Source organism: Coccidioides immitis (genome assembly GCF_000149335.2).
Source record: "Coccidioides immitis RS genomic scaffold supercont3.1, whole genome shotgun sequence".
NCBI lineage: Eukaryota > Fungi > Ascomycota > Eurotiomycetes > Onygenales > Onygenaceae > Coccidioides > Coccidioides immitis.
The window spans coordinates 6,361,893-6,374,272 of NW_004504310.1; the positions used below are offsets into that span (position 1 = coordinate 6,361,893).

Below are 12,380 nucleotides of genomic sequence, written 5' to 3' on the forward strand. Positions count from 1 at the left end.
GATAACAATGTTCCGCACAGATAACTAATAATATTCAAGATGAGACGCGCGCGGAGTCTCGCTAACATGATGTGTTGAGATCGCCCCGGCCGTCGCTGGGATGCGCAAAACCAGAGTGGCTGACTAAACAAAAGGGTGCCCCAAGCTAGTTAACTAAATGCCAATCACGACGCGTCCTGGCCAACTTATCACCACCACCATCCATCGTCAATCCCAATCATTCCATCAATGCGTCGCTCTCCGGGTGTCCGGCTCACCATATTCTGCCACATGTCCCTGAAATTCGACCACCAGAACTTGAAGTACCAGTTCACGTTGATGTATTTTCACCTTTTGCCTCCCTTGGATCTTCTGCCCTTCTTCCCTCTGCCATTGCCATTGCCTTTCCCCTTCCCATTGTCCTGATGAAGCCGAGTTTCATCGTGTTCTTTCTTCTCCACAGCTAGGGCCTGTAAAAGCTCTTGAAAGCCGTCCGTTTCGTTTGCCTTCTTTGTGTTCTTTTTTTGTTTTAATAGCCCCGGCGACTCTGGATCTTTAGCGTTCTTCTTTGGTCTCTCGATATCGCACAGCCGAAGGTATTCGTCATCGCCAGCTCCCAACATGAATGCAATCTTATTCCCGTCCATGTTCTGTGTAATGATGAGCTTCTCTGCTTCATCTTTTGTTGATAAACCCCTTTTTGAATCACTGCTGTCCGCAAATTCTGCCACGTTTGCCTCAACTTGCGCCAATTTCCACAGATCTGGCCCGTCACATCCTTGGATCATATAGAAACCCGTGCGCGCTGCATTCAAGAACATTGCAGCGCGCCCTGCATCTGAATGATACGCACATATTCTTGCGCAATGTGCCAAGACCTCACAATACCGTCGATCAAACAACTTGTGGCCAGAGAGCTTCTGCAGAAGCTGAGACGCAGCTCTGAGTGCTCTTGCTGGCTGGGCCTTAGCCACAGCCGGGGAAAACACGACAGGAGCCAGTTCATTCACAAGGAGAAAGTCTGCGTCAAGTTCTCGGTCTTGAGACTCGCAGTATTCGCAAGCACATTCAAACCCGAAATGCTCTTTCATGTGTTGCTTTCTTTCAGTGGTGTCCAAATGGATCTCGTCGTATGCCACAGTAATTTCCTCACCCCGGCTTATTTCTCTGCATGCACGTATATTCAAAAACGTCGATTTTACCCCTTCGGTGTTCGCCTCAATAAGCGTTTGTTGGGCATTCGGGACACAAGAATGATTAATTTTTGAGGACCAATGACCGAGGACTCGGACCTTTTGACCGGAAGGAAGAGTGCATGGAATGCAATTTTTCTCGAAATATGCGCCGAACTTCCCCCATTTCTCTTCCGAATCTTTCTTGAGCGTGAAGAAAAAGTGGGTGAAGTTAGGACAATTGACTTCCTTTATTTTCTCCGCCAGCATCTTGTTATAGTCTTTGATTGAACCACCCATGGACTCTAGGGTGTCTTGCACAACCATGACTGGTTCATGAGTAATGATCTGGCAACGGGGCATCTCCATCATTGCGGCTAGTCCTGTTCCTTGCTTTTTGAATTCTGCAGCTGTCCACCCTATGCCCGGACTGGCAAGCAGACGGATAAGAGGAGTGGCATTCTCGCGGAGAAAAGGCGAAGGAGTACTCCCCTGCGCATAGGCATCAGCATCTTATCCCAGGATCCTCTTTTCTGCATAAAGCCTGGCTTTAGTGTCTCATAGAATATTGCACTACTCACAACTTTAATTACGCATTTCAGGAAAGTGTTGAAATCGGGCAGTCCGTCATCTTCTGGGGTCTGATGTTTGACTTTGCCGCTTCTAGCATTGCAAGGGGCAATCCCTAATGAATCCTGGTCCGCTGATTCCGGAATCATCTCTGAAGAAAAGTCTGCGGCGTCGTCCCCGGGGGAGTTCTTTAAGGTCGCTTTCTCTTGCGAGCACCGATGCTGTGCCAACTCCTGCGAATCAGCTGCCACGGCCTCATGAGCGGGTGGCGTAGAGTCTAGGGATTCCGGCGTAGCAGTATTTAGAGAGGAGTTTTCCTCAGGAGGGCCCATGTTGCAGATGCTGACGCCGGGTATGAAGCTATATGTATTTATCAAGAGGTCCCCTGTTGTCAGCCATTTCTTATGTCACGGCTTTTTATCTTGTCGGATCTCTGGATTCATACCAGGCAGCGGCTTTATGATATGCTTACCTACAAAAACCAGCAATTCGAACTGGCAGAGCAGGGTGGGCAGCCGGGATTCAGCTGTAGGAAGAATAGAGAAAAGAGTGGCAGAAGACTAAAGCGACGCGAAAGCGAAATATTCACTCGCGCTTTCTGTTGTTTTGATTCAGCTCTTGCTCACGTGAATCTAGCGTATTGCCCTTTTGGGTATCAGGAAGGTTCGCTTAGCTGCTGTGAATGGAAAACGCCGTATCAAGACACTGTGCACACTTCACATTGGGCCCCAACAGCTATGTCTTCTTCTTTTTTTTTACTTTTCTTTTCGCCTTGCAGATAAGATACTAAAGAGACTTTATGGGTTTTCATGGCTATTACAATTGTTTACAATGTGATGAAAAAACAACCTGCAAGACCTATTTTTGGTTTCAACAAGCTGATCGGGGAAATATTGGGGTGTGCAGCAATTCAAGGTTGACAACACACACAATGACAGGAAAATTGGAGGGCCATAGCAAAAGCAGTCCAGGGACAGGGCTCAATGATAAAGTAATATGCGGGCCAGTGTAGGTTTAACCCAGGCTTTTCATAGGCAAAAACTGAATATGAGTACAGAATGGTGGTAGAAGACTTGTACAAAGGTTTGGGTGCAGTCGGAGAGAGGGGTCAACGCAATTCAAGGCAGCGAATAACAGCAAAAGCAGTGGGTGGGAATCAGGCAGTCATAATCATCGTGAGAAAGGTTGGAAGAGGAAAGGGATAAGGAGAAATAATGAAAGCAATACTATGCTTCAATGGTCTATTCCGAGGCAATGCGATCCGACAGGAGAGAAGAATCGTCAATATTCGGTTCAGGCTCTGTGGGAGTCAAATCCTTCTTTCCTGGTGGTTGATCTATCGAGGTTTGCTCTTTAGCGGTCAGGGACCGAAGCACTCCGTCAACCGACTCATGGGGAGGCTCTTCTTCTTCTTCGATAATAACAGCAGAATCTGCGTCAATTGTCACAGAATTTTCATTGTTGAGATGGGGACTGGTCTCTGGGAGAGACTCCCCGGGAGAACCGAGCCCGGTAGCTTTCTCTTGAGCCCTGTCCAGCTGCCGCAAACTCTTGGCCGTAGTCGTGCTGACAGATCTTAGAGAGTAAGCCTGTCTGCCGCTCATACTTTCAGAGCTGACAAGATCAAGCCCCAGCATTTCGGAAGCGCGAGAGTCTTCAGTATGGGTTGGTCTGCGTTGCTTGAGGCGTTGTTCAGGGGACATGTTTTCCCATTCTGAACCAAAAGTAACAACTGAGGCCTTTTTCCCGTGAACAGTGAAGCTTCCAGCACCACGCGCTAAGGTTTCTGTTTCAGCAGCATCATTCCCGTCGTCCGCTGCAGAAACGGTTGTACCGGAATCTTTACCCTTTTTGCTTCGCTGATGATGGGGAATAAAATGGCCATCACGAAGCGTGCGATGTAGGCTCCTTCGAATCTTACTTCGACCTTCACCAAGCGCTGGTTCTACCCGACCATCGTTATTTGCGGTGTTGGGTTCATCTGTTGCGTCAGCGGATGCAGACATTTGCAAAAATAGCTCATTGGATAGAATACCGGCTTCCCGAAGGAGACGCTCTTCTTCCGTGTCAATTACACTCGATGTTGGGGTTTTCTGCGCCAACGACTGTTTTGCAGATCCGTTCGACTCCAATTTGTTGATAGAGCTTGTCGTTGAGGCCTGAGGTGGTAGGAGAGTTTCCCCAAATGATTTTATTGAATCAAGAGCGGCATCATCTTTACTCCCATCAATTAACGGCCTTCCTAGCGATGCCGTTGTTTCTGGCGAAGAAAGAGAATTTGGCAATCCTGGTCTCTTAACGGTGGTTGATATGCTCTCTATCAATTGATCGGGTAGGTTGAATTCCTTCGACGGCGTTGGGGAACGAGAACGAGCTCGCTTGGAAGATCGGTTGCTTTTTGGAGACGTAGGGGCAAGGCTTGGTGCTGATTCTGACAATATTTGATGTTCCCGGCTTGAAAAGGAGCATATCTCGTTTCTGCCCGGGGAGCTGCTGGGAACTTTCTTTACAGATGGTAAATGCTTCTCCTCTTCCGCTAAGTCAAGCGCCAGCACATCTCTGTGACATCTTGCCCGCCAAATGTCTAACCGAACCCATTTGATATTAGCTGCAATTCGCCCAGCCGCCAAAACAACGTTGTCTCTGGCACGTGGGTGAATAGGCGTCAGAATTTGGAGGTGTCGAGCATTTTGCAAAAGATCGTCCAGTTGTTTCTGAGTTACAGCGAGTTTCTCGTCCGCTTCTTGCACCTTTCTAGAAACGAGTTCGCGACGCGCAGCAAAGATCTCTTCTGCAAGGCAGGGGTCCATTCTTCTGGTATTGGCGGCAGCTGAGTCTAAGATGGTGGGAGTCTCCGATGTGTCTGACGTTACTGAGTCTGCCCTAGTGGATTTGTGAGGCAAATGGCCTTCATAATTCGCTCCAATCATTCCCCTCATACGAACAGCCGTTGTTCTGAAAGCAGCCGCATAATTGATGGTCGCTATCCAATCATTCAAGTCGGTATCGCTATTAGCTAAAAGGACCTCCTCAAATCCTCCGTGTTGAACAAATAAAAACGCATGCTTATGCCGTTTATAGCTGGCGTCCAGCAGTGCCACAGCATTCGCAGTAGACACGATCGAATCTGGTTTAAAATCGCTGACGGGAGGTTTGAAAGTCACAGGGTGGCGGCGCCCACCAGTTTGCCTCGATTCATATTGAGAGATCAATGACTTGACCCACTGAACGTCCTTGAAAAAATAGAGCTGCGAACCAGTGAGAACAGCCCCCCATTCCTGCCACGGAGATCTGGTTTTCTTCTTTTTCTGATCTTTCCTCCACAAAAGTCCAACCTTGGCTACCCGAATATCTACAAGGCCAGGTTGTGATTCGGCGGGATTCGCGATGGAGGATTGTGTCAGAAAAGCATCCGGACGGGATCTTTCCGAGACTATCTGCAGGACACATGGCTTATAAAAGGCCCGGTGAAGGTCGTTCATATTTGGCGAGGGGCCAGCTCCTGAAACACTGTACACATCTTCCAAATCCATTACATCCTTGAGATTCGGTCTAAGACTGCCAAGTTTGCCTTCGAGGATCAAAGCATAGGGATCGACGGGGTCTCTGGACGATCTTGATAGATGGTCAGTGCTCGCGGTCTTGAATAATGGGCTTCGTGCCTTGGGCGCCAGCCGTCGTACACCCAGATTAACTTCATCCTCCACGTGGATAAAAGGGGTGTAGCAGATATTGTCATAGAAGCATTGAAGGATCTCTTCCGCTAAGCCTTCGCCTCTTGTGTTACGAACGTAATCCTGCTTCTGCATTTTCCTTTTGTTGTTTTTGTTGAAGACGTCGGTATGAAGGATCAGCAACGAGAACGCGATGAAATAAGCTTGATCTAAAATGACACGCATTAGTCGGGAGCTCGAATCCGGAAAAGGGACAAATATTGACTTACCAGGAGATGCAAAAATTCCAGGGTTGCATTCGTGATATCGCTCGGCAAAGCTTTGGAGTACGCGGTCGATCTGCTGGGTTTCCTTCGGCAGTTCAGCCTCCATAAGCAATTTTCGAATTGACATGTCCATCGCATCGCCAAAGAATGCAAAACCGCGAATATATTTCCTCAATGTTGCCTTATAGAAATCGTCTCCTGATTGTGAGAGAATCGTGGCAATAGCTGCACGGTGAACCGCACCTTCGAGTCGCGTAAGGTAGGTTGCGGGCGTGTCATCTGGTTCTCGGGGTGGACAGCTAGCTACTTCTCTTGCGAGTGAGAAAGAATTTGGCTTAGATGGCATTGATTGAGGGGTTCCTGGAACTTCACCAGCCGCATATCCCTCTATATTGTGTCGAGATCTTGAAGGGTTAAACAAGTCACTAAAGCTCTTTCGCGGGCCGGTAAACGTTGATGTGCCACTAGATGGAACAAGTTCGGAAGACAACTGACGAGTATCATCCTGGATATCGGCAAGAGAGCCTATTGTGGATGATCTTCCCCTAAAATTGGGTCTGTTTGAGACTGAAGATCTCCTTGAATGGGCGGATGTCGTGGAGTTATTGCAAAAGGTATTCGGCTCAACAGGCCCACGTCCGACAGATGAGCGGGAAGGGGAAGGAAGGGGCGAAAGATGTTCCCGATCTTGATCCGCGGAAGATATTGCGCGCGGCTGCTGATCGTGCATGAAGGTTTGCCCAGGGAGATTTTTCATAAGAGAAGGAAATAATAGGCTGTGTCGATTCTTCCTAAGAAGGCGGAGGAACGAGGATGTGCTCGAAGAGGCGTCGGTTCTAGATGCGGAATTGTAAACGCCATGGTCTCCCGAACTAGCCTCAGACCTTGACGATTCTGAGAACCTTGCTGCAGGAAACAAGCTTTGATGCGACCCATCTTGCCAGCGAGGAGGGCCACTACGTAAAGAAGTCGTTGAAAGCCTTCCTTGAGGTTCTTCAAAGCTAATATGGGAGGCCCTGACACTTGCCGGAGCAGTGGCAGATACCGGTATTTGAGGGTTGGAATTTTTGGGCAGGATGGCGGAATTGACATCTACTGACTTGATCTTTTCATGAGGCGCCTTTGGATGGGACATTTTGAAGATGCTTTTGCGTTTGGCGGCTTGATCTAGGTCATCCGTTGTCGGGGACGTGGTGATTATTTTCGGCGCTGGTCACAAGCCATTAGCCATGAAACTCACCGATACATTTCGGGGACCAAATCAACTCACGCTGGGCACTTTCAGGAATCGGTGGAATGGGCGGGGCCTCTGCTTCTTGGTAGGATGCCGACAGCTGGGGGTCAGAAGCATGCCGGAATCTTAGCAGGCTGAATCTGTTTCGTTTGGTATTCTGGGCTCGAAGGAGACGATCCGCCAGTCGTGTGGAATCTCGCCCTCCATTATCGAATGATGTGGAAGGCACTTTCTGGGCAAACGTTAACGATTCAGATCCCCGTGAACCGATCTTGTCTCGAGAATGAGCCGTGCGGGAAGCATGATCCAGTCGGCCTGGATCTGTTCTCTGTGGCTTTTGGGAACCATCTTTCTGCCCAACGCCACTCATCTTCAATCCTTTCCACGGCATTATGTAGCAAACCTCTCGCAGGTGACGATGCTCATTGTCATTTGCTCAGATTCGATGGTTCATAATCTGGCCACTTATCGCTGCAGCAAACTCGTTATGTGCCAATTCGACGTTTTGGAAGGTATTCGAATCCGCAGGGAGGGTAACAAAACGCGTACGATCAGTAGTGACAGTGTCCCAAGATCAAAATGAAGGACCAGTCGGCGGCGGAATAGCTGTATTGCATTCTAGAAATGTGAAGAAGCGCAGTCAGCAAACACTCCACTTTAAAGGAGCAGAGAGGTATCCACCATCTCCAGAGAGACTAACAATAGCAGCCAATGCTCAGAACAACAGTTGAATGCACAGATGTTGATAGACAAAGGATTTGGGAAGCTGAAGGAGTGGAAAAGGTGGAGGTGATGTGAACTCACCGTGGGATTCCAACAAACAATCCCACCGTGAAACTTGACGACTAAGCAGCTCTCTTCCAGGCGCGACAGCAGAGATTCGCAGATTGGTCCCTTTTGTCAAGAAGTTCACAACAAGCGACTGTGATTGTTGCCGGGCGGCCTTCCAGTCTCACACTGTCAAGTCCGCAATGGGTCTGATTGGCCTCCTTTCTCTCGAGATGGGCTGGACTTGGGAGACCCGCTAGAAGTCGCCAGTCGAAAGTCAAAAGGTCGGGCTGCAGGGCTGAGAATTGTGCTTGCTGGCATCAACGTTCTATAATCCGAAACCCAGTCGATTTACAGACACAGGTGCATAAACCTGGGATGCAGCCCGAATGTCAAAAGACCAAACACACCGTCCTCATGTCAAGCAGCGGCGGAACGGCGCAACGGGTGGCTATGGAATCGGTGCGGGTTCCAGGGGACATCCCAACTCTGAATTCCGAGCCCAAAAAACAAACATATGTTTAACTGTATCTAGCAGTTCTTCATCCAAGATCCATCCAAAAAGCTATTTTTTTTCTTTTTCCTTTTTCTTTTTTTTTTTCAAGTTACAATCAAATACGAATGGGAGACGCAAACTCTGAACAGTGGTTAGGGAATGGTGCAGTGTCGATCAGTCCAAGCAAGCGCCTCAGGAAGATAGTTATGAGTTAATTTGCCTGGTGGAGTGCACGGGTTGGATCCCAGGGTCGAGGCATGATGATTTGATGGCCAACAGACTCAAAAGGAATAATAAAGGCTTCATGAATGTGCAGGAGTCTCACGTCCCAACTCTGGAGTATTCTGTAACTACACCCTGCCAATCAAGATGGGATACTCATTCAAGCCTCGCCTAACTTAACGGTCAAGCAGGCCAAGTCGGCGCTGAATCACCGCCACCTCTTTGCTCTTGAGTTGGTTACTCCATATTAAACGACTTGCTTTTGTCGCATGTTCCCCAAGGCACCCACTTTTGGTCTGGCCACTGCACTGCAATTCACTGCATGTCATAATTAACTTTGTTTTGCTTTGATGATGAGGAATATCTAGAGAAGCTTGAAGAATGCATATACTGCAAGTGATCACAGGTGCTACACTAGTGTCTGTCCTCTTTGTCTCCGCCATCCCGTCCTCCACCAGCGAATTCCTCCCTTCCACGGCTGAGCAGAACTCCGCAGTTCTTCATTCTCAAGGCCGGTCTCCGCCCAGGTTATGGACCAGGCTGCGTGATTCAATCATAGAGTCTATTTGGCGAGTACCAAGCCGGCAGCACAATCCCTCCAGGATCCCATCATCGCTTTCGATCCCACGGGCGCCATCTTCAATCCGCGCGCGCTATGGCGACGATGTCGTACTCCGATTCACTATCCGATCCCAAAACGATGTCCAGGCTCTCATAGAGGCGTCGAATATCCTATTCCTCGACATATGGGCATCGACAAACGAGTGGGTGGATATTAGACTGGCAAAGGATGTGGTGAGTTACCTCCCGATTCTCCACGGAAAGCCTATCGTTTTCCTAACCAACAATATGACCTGTTCAGGTTTCATCCCTCTTAGGATTACTTCCCAGCTCCCTAAGAACAGCTCATGTCCCTATCATCCATGATCTGGCCCAAGCGGTCTACGAGTCTTATCCTCAGCCTGTCTCTTCCGTCCCAAACCCACACCACGCTTTTTCGCCTTCAGTCCAACAATCTTCTGAGACTCAGAATATATTCTTTCAAGACTACCAGCCGCTTTCCGTTATCATACCTTGGATGCGTCTGCTGGCGTCTATGTTCTCCACCCATGTTCGACTGGTAAATCTGGGCACCTCGTTTGAAGGCCGCGAAATTGTTGGCTTTTGTATTGGTGTCCGCCCTGCAAATGCAGATCTTCCCACTGAACGCCGCAAGACTATCGTGATCACTGGTGGCTCACATGCCAGAGAGTGGATTGGCGTTTCTACTGTAAACTATGTCGCCTATTCTCTCATCACAGGCTACGGCAAGTCTCGGGCTATCACCAAACTAGTCGAAGAGTTCGACTGGGTGCTAATACCGACGATGAATCCCGACGGCTATGTCTATACCTGGGAAACGGACCGGCTCTGGCGGAAAAATCGACAAGAAAACAATCTGCAGTTTTGCCCGGGGGTCGATCTCGACCGTACCTGGGGCTATGAATGGGACGGTAGCGACAGCAGAAGCAACCCCTGCTCCGAGGATTTTGCAGGAGATGGTCCATTTGGTGGCAGAGAGTCAAATGTGATCGCACAGTGGGCGCTGAACGAAACCAATCACCACAATGTTACGTTTGTGGGCTTCCTTGATCTACACTCATACTCTCAGCAAATACTCTATCCCTATTCTTACTCATGCACCAACATTCCCCCAACGCTGGAGAACCTCGAAGAATTGGCCATTGGTATCGCAAAGGCCATTCGACTTACCGACCATGAACATTACGACGTGAGTTCCGCCTGCGAAAGCTCCGTTAGTTCTCACAAAAAACGCAGGGGTGCCGCCCTGAGGAGCATGCAAAGTGCTGGAGGAAGCGCCCTAGACTGGTTTTACCATGATCTTCATGTCCGATATGCCTATCAGCTTAAGCTTCGGGACAAGGGAGGCTATGGCTTCTTGTTGCCCAAAAAAAACATTGTTCCCACCGGAAAAGAAGTTTATAATGCTGTTCTAGTTTTTGGGCAGTTTCTACTCGGGAGAGGTGCCCAAGATGTGGACTGGGAAGGGGATTTTCAGTTCCCTGCCCAGTCTCGCCCTAACGTTCCCGAAAAGGAATATCGAGGCCCGGACGAAGAGTACGACATTTCCAATCAGTTAGAAGACGATGATAATGAGAACGATACTTTGTTGGCGTTTCGTACACAGAAAGTTTGATTTACCCCCTTTTTATTGATCCCGAAACTTCCCACCTACCCATCTGCGCAGCGAAATACCCAGAAATACGACGTTTTAAGAACTTTTAATTTGTTCTGTACATGATGCCCCTCTGCTTCTTTACGACCTGTTGTATATTTTATGCCCCATTTTCCATTTATCCACGTTGGTTCCTTATAATTATGGACGGGATTCAGCGTATTCATTCTTTAGGGAACAAATTTACGACAAGCCCTGGATACCAGGCGAGATGATGACCTTAGGTTTGAGCGAAAGAAAATGCTAGTAATGCCTTGTAATGCGAGATAGATCCTTTATACTAGTGCCCACGGCCTCCAGTCTACTTCGTGAGTGATATTACCGAACCTGATTACACAACATGCTGCCATGAGGCTCTTATCATCCTTGAGTCTGATATCAAGATAAGCTTAATTAGACTAATCCTACGACGTCATCCAAGGCCCTTAATCTCTCCGCCAAGCATAATTCCAACACAAAATACTCGCCGCAGTCCCTTAGCTTTCATGGCGCCCTGGACGGATTATTGTGAGATTGCACACGAGCCGACGATTTTTTATCGCCGGGGGAGACGTCTCGACGCCGAATATCGCGGAGCACCCCCGCCTCGTCGAGCAACAGTTTTTATGGAACGTGGTCCTCTCTCCGCTCATACTCGTTCGCTGGAGCCCCTCAGTGGCCAACCAGCCCAATCGACCCAATTCGTTGTTCCAGGATGCAGGAATGAAGCAATCGCTTATTTATATTTGCCTGCTCTTACTCAGTGCCCGTGCCCCGCCAACCTTGGCACCAGTAACCCGATCAGACTCGTTAGAGAAATTCCGTCACAATATACCCCGCTCATTCATCTGGTTCAAGCGGAATTGAGCATGGGCCGTACCCAGCTCGAGCAATATGATTTGTGAGACATATCTTTTTCCGCTCCTCTTTGCTCCACGGCCACCGAATCCAGAGCAAAAGCAAATATCTTTTATGACTTGGTTGCCAAAAGCCCGTTCTCCGTGTGTTACCAGGGACTCAAAGATCGATAGGCCGCGTGGGAGAGAGATGAGGGGTTCCAATCGCAACGAAAGGAGAAAATAAATATCAATATTTTCAAATTAACTAGCCCATTCCACTCAAATAATAGTTTGTGGAAAGTTGGAATAGCCCTCTTGCGGGATGGATTGGTGCAGGGACCGAGCGCCGCGTCCTTCCGCCGAGCCCCACCATTCGCTATTGGTCGACTTGGTCGTTCTGCTTACCGAAAGCTTCGGAATGTTCTGCGCAGACTGGCGGCGAAATCGAGCATCCCTGGCTAGTTCGAGGCGATTGAGGAATCTAAAGGAAGATCCTTGTGATCACGCGAGAGGTGCTACTTACTACTAATCGAGGACTTGAGCCTGTCGCAAAATAGATGTCACTATTAGTTGAAAATCTATAGACATGGTACAACGACCACCCTTGATAGGCCGATCGTTATAGTATGGTATCTGCGGAGCACAACAAAAGTAATTTATCCCTTCCTGAGCAGTTCGGAGTAGAAAATTTGGTCACGAAACCAGCGTTATTCAGACGTTGAACTTATATAAATTGCGAGAGTACAACTAAACCTAGATATTTATCCAGTTGTCCAGCCGAGTTAGATGAAGGCCCGATTGGTTGATTTGGGCGTCATTGACCGGAGTCTGGGATCATGGTTCCCGAGAAACATCGAATGAACTCAAAAGCTGCATATGCGTGGGTAGTGGGGTTCCATCGCGGCAGGTATATAGAGTTGGGTTCCGCCCAGTTGTGTGAATGCC

The 12,380-nt window shown here is 48.6% G+C and overlaps 4 protein-coding genes across 4 annotated transcripts; 2 read left to right on the top strand and 2 right to left on the bottom strand.

Annotated features, from left to right (window-relative positions):
- Positions 1 to 13: 13 nt before the first annotated feature.
- Positions 14 to 2,053, bottom strand: CIMG_00819 (uncharacterized protein; the record flags this gene model as incomplete). Its single annotated transcript, XM_001247047.2, has 2 exons — positions 14 to 1,643; positions 1,733 to 2,053. The coding sequence occupies 2 exons, from the start codon at positions 2,051 to 2,053 to the stop codon at positions 327 to 329; spliced, it is 1,638 nt and encodes a 545-aa protein (XP_001247048.1). The 3' UTR covers positions 14 to 326.
- A 447-nt stretch (positions 2,054 to 2,500) lies between these two features.
- CIMG_00818 (guanyl-nucleotide exchange factor) lies at positions 2,501 to 7,402 on the bottom strand. Its single transcript, XM_001247046.2, has 3 exons — positions 6,932 to 7,402; positions 5,665 to 6,870; positions 2,501 to 5,604 (listed from the first exon to the last, which is right to left on the bottom strand). The coding sequence occupies exons 1-3, from the start codon at positions 7,284 to 7,286 to the stop codon at positions 2,963 to 2,965; spliced, it is 4,203 nt and encodes a 1,400-aa protein (XP_001247047.2). The 5' UTR covers positions 7,287 to 7,402; the 3' UTR covers positions 2,501 to 2,962.
- A 1,044-nt stretch (positions 7,403 to 8,446) lies between these two features.
- Positions 8,447 to 10,896, top strand: CIMG_00817 (zinc carboxypeptidase). Its single transcript, XM_001247045.2, has 2 exons — positions 8,447 to 9,176; positions 9,244 to 10,896. Exons 1-2 carry the CDS (start codon positions 8,763 to 8,765, stop codon positions 10,576 to 10,578), a joined length of 1,749 nt encoding a protein of 582 aa, XP_001247046.1. The 5' UTR covers positions 8,447 to 8,762; the 3' UTR covers positions 10,579 to 10,896.
- A 176-nt stretch (positions 10,897 to 11,072) lies between these two features.
- CIMG_00816 (uncharacterized protein) lies at positions 11,073 to 12,136 on the top strand. The gene has a single exon (XM_001247044.2). It carries the CDS (start codon positions 11,103 to 11,105, stop codon positions 11,499 to 11,501), a length of 399 nt encoding a protein of 132 aa, XP_001247045.2. The 5' UTR covers positions 11,073 to 11,102; the 3' UTR covers positions 11,502 to 12,136.
- The last annotated feature ends 244 nt before the right edge of the window (positions 12,137 to 12,380 follow it).

Excerpts from the sequence above, each read along its gene's own strand:
- CIMG_00818 (XM_001247046.2), bottom strand. The coding sequence starts at position 7,286 with ATGCCGTGGAAAGGATTGAAGATGAGTGGCGTTGGGCAGAAAGATGGT. Across the intron at positions 6,871-6,931 it reads GATTCCTGAAAGTGCCCAGC|CGCCGAAAATAATCACCACG; the intron begins GTGAGTTGATTT and ends GCTTGTGACCAG. Across the intron at positions 5,605-5,664 it reads TGGAATTTTTGCATCTCCTG|ATCAAGCTTATTTCATCGCG; the intron begins GTAAGTCAATAT and ends GTGTCATTTTAG.
- CIMG_00817 (XM_001247045.2), top strand. The coding sequence starts at position 8,763 with ATGCATATACTGCAAGTGATCACAGGTGCTACACTAGTGTCTGTCCTC. Across the intron at positions 9,177-9,243 it reads TTAGACTGGCAAAGGATGTG|GTTTCATCCCTCTTAGGATT; the intron begins GTGAGTTACCTC and ends TGACCTGTTCAG.
- CIMG_00816 (XM_001247044.2), top strand. The coding sequence starts at position 11,103 with ATGGCGCCCTGGACGGATTATTGTGAGATTGCACACGAGCCGACGATT.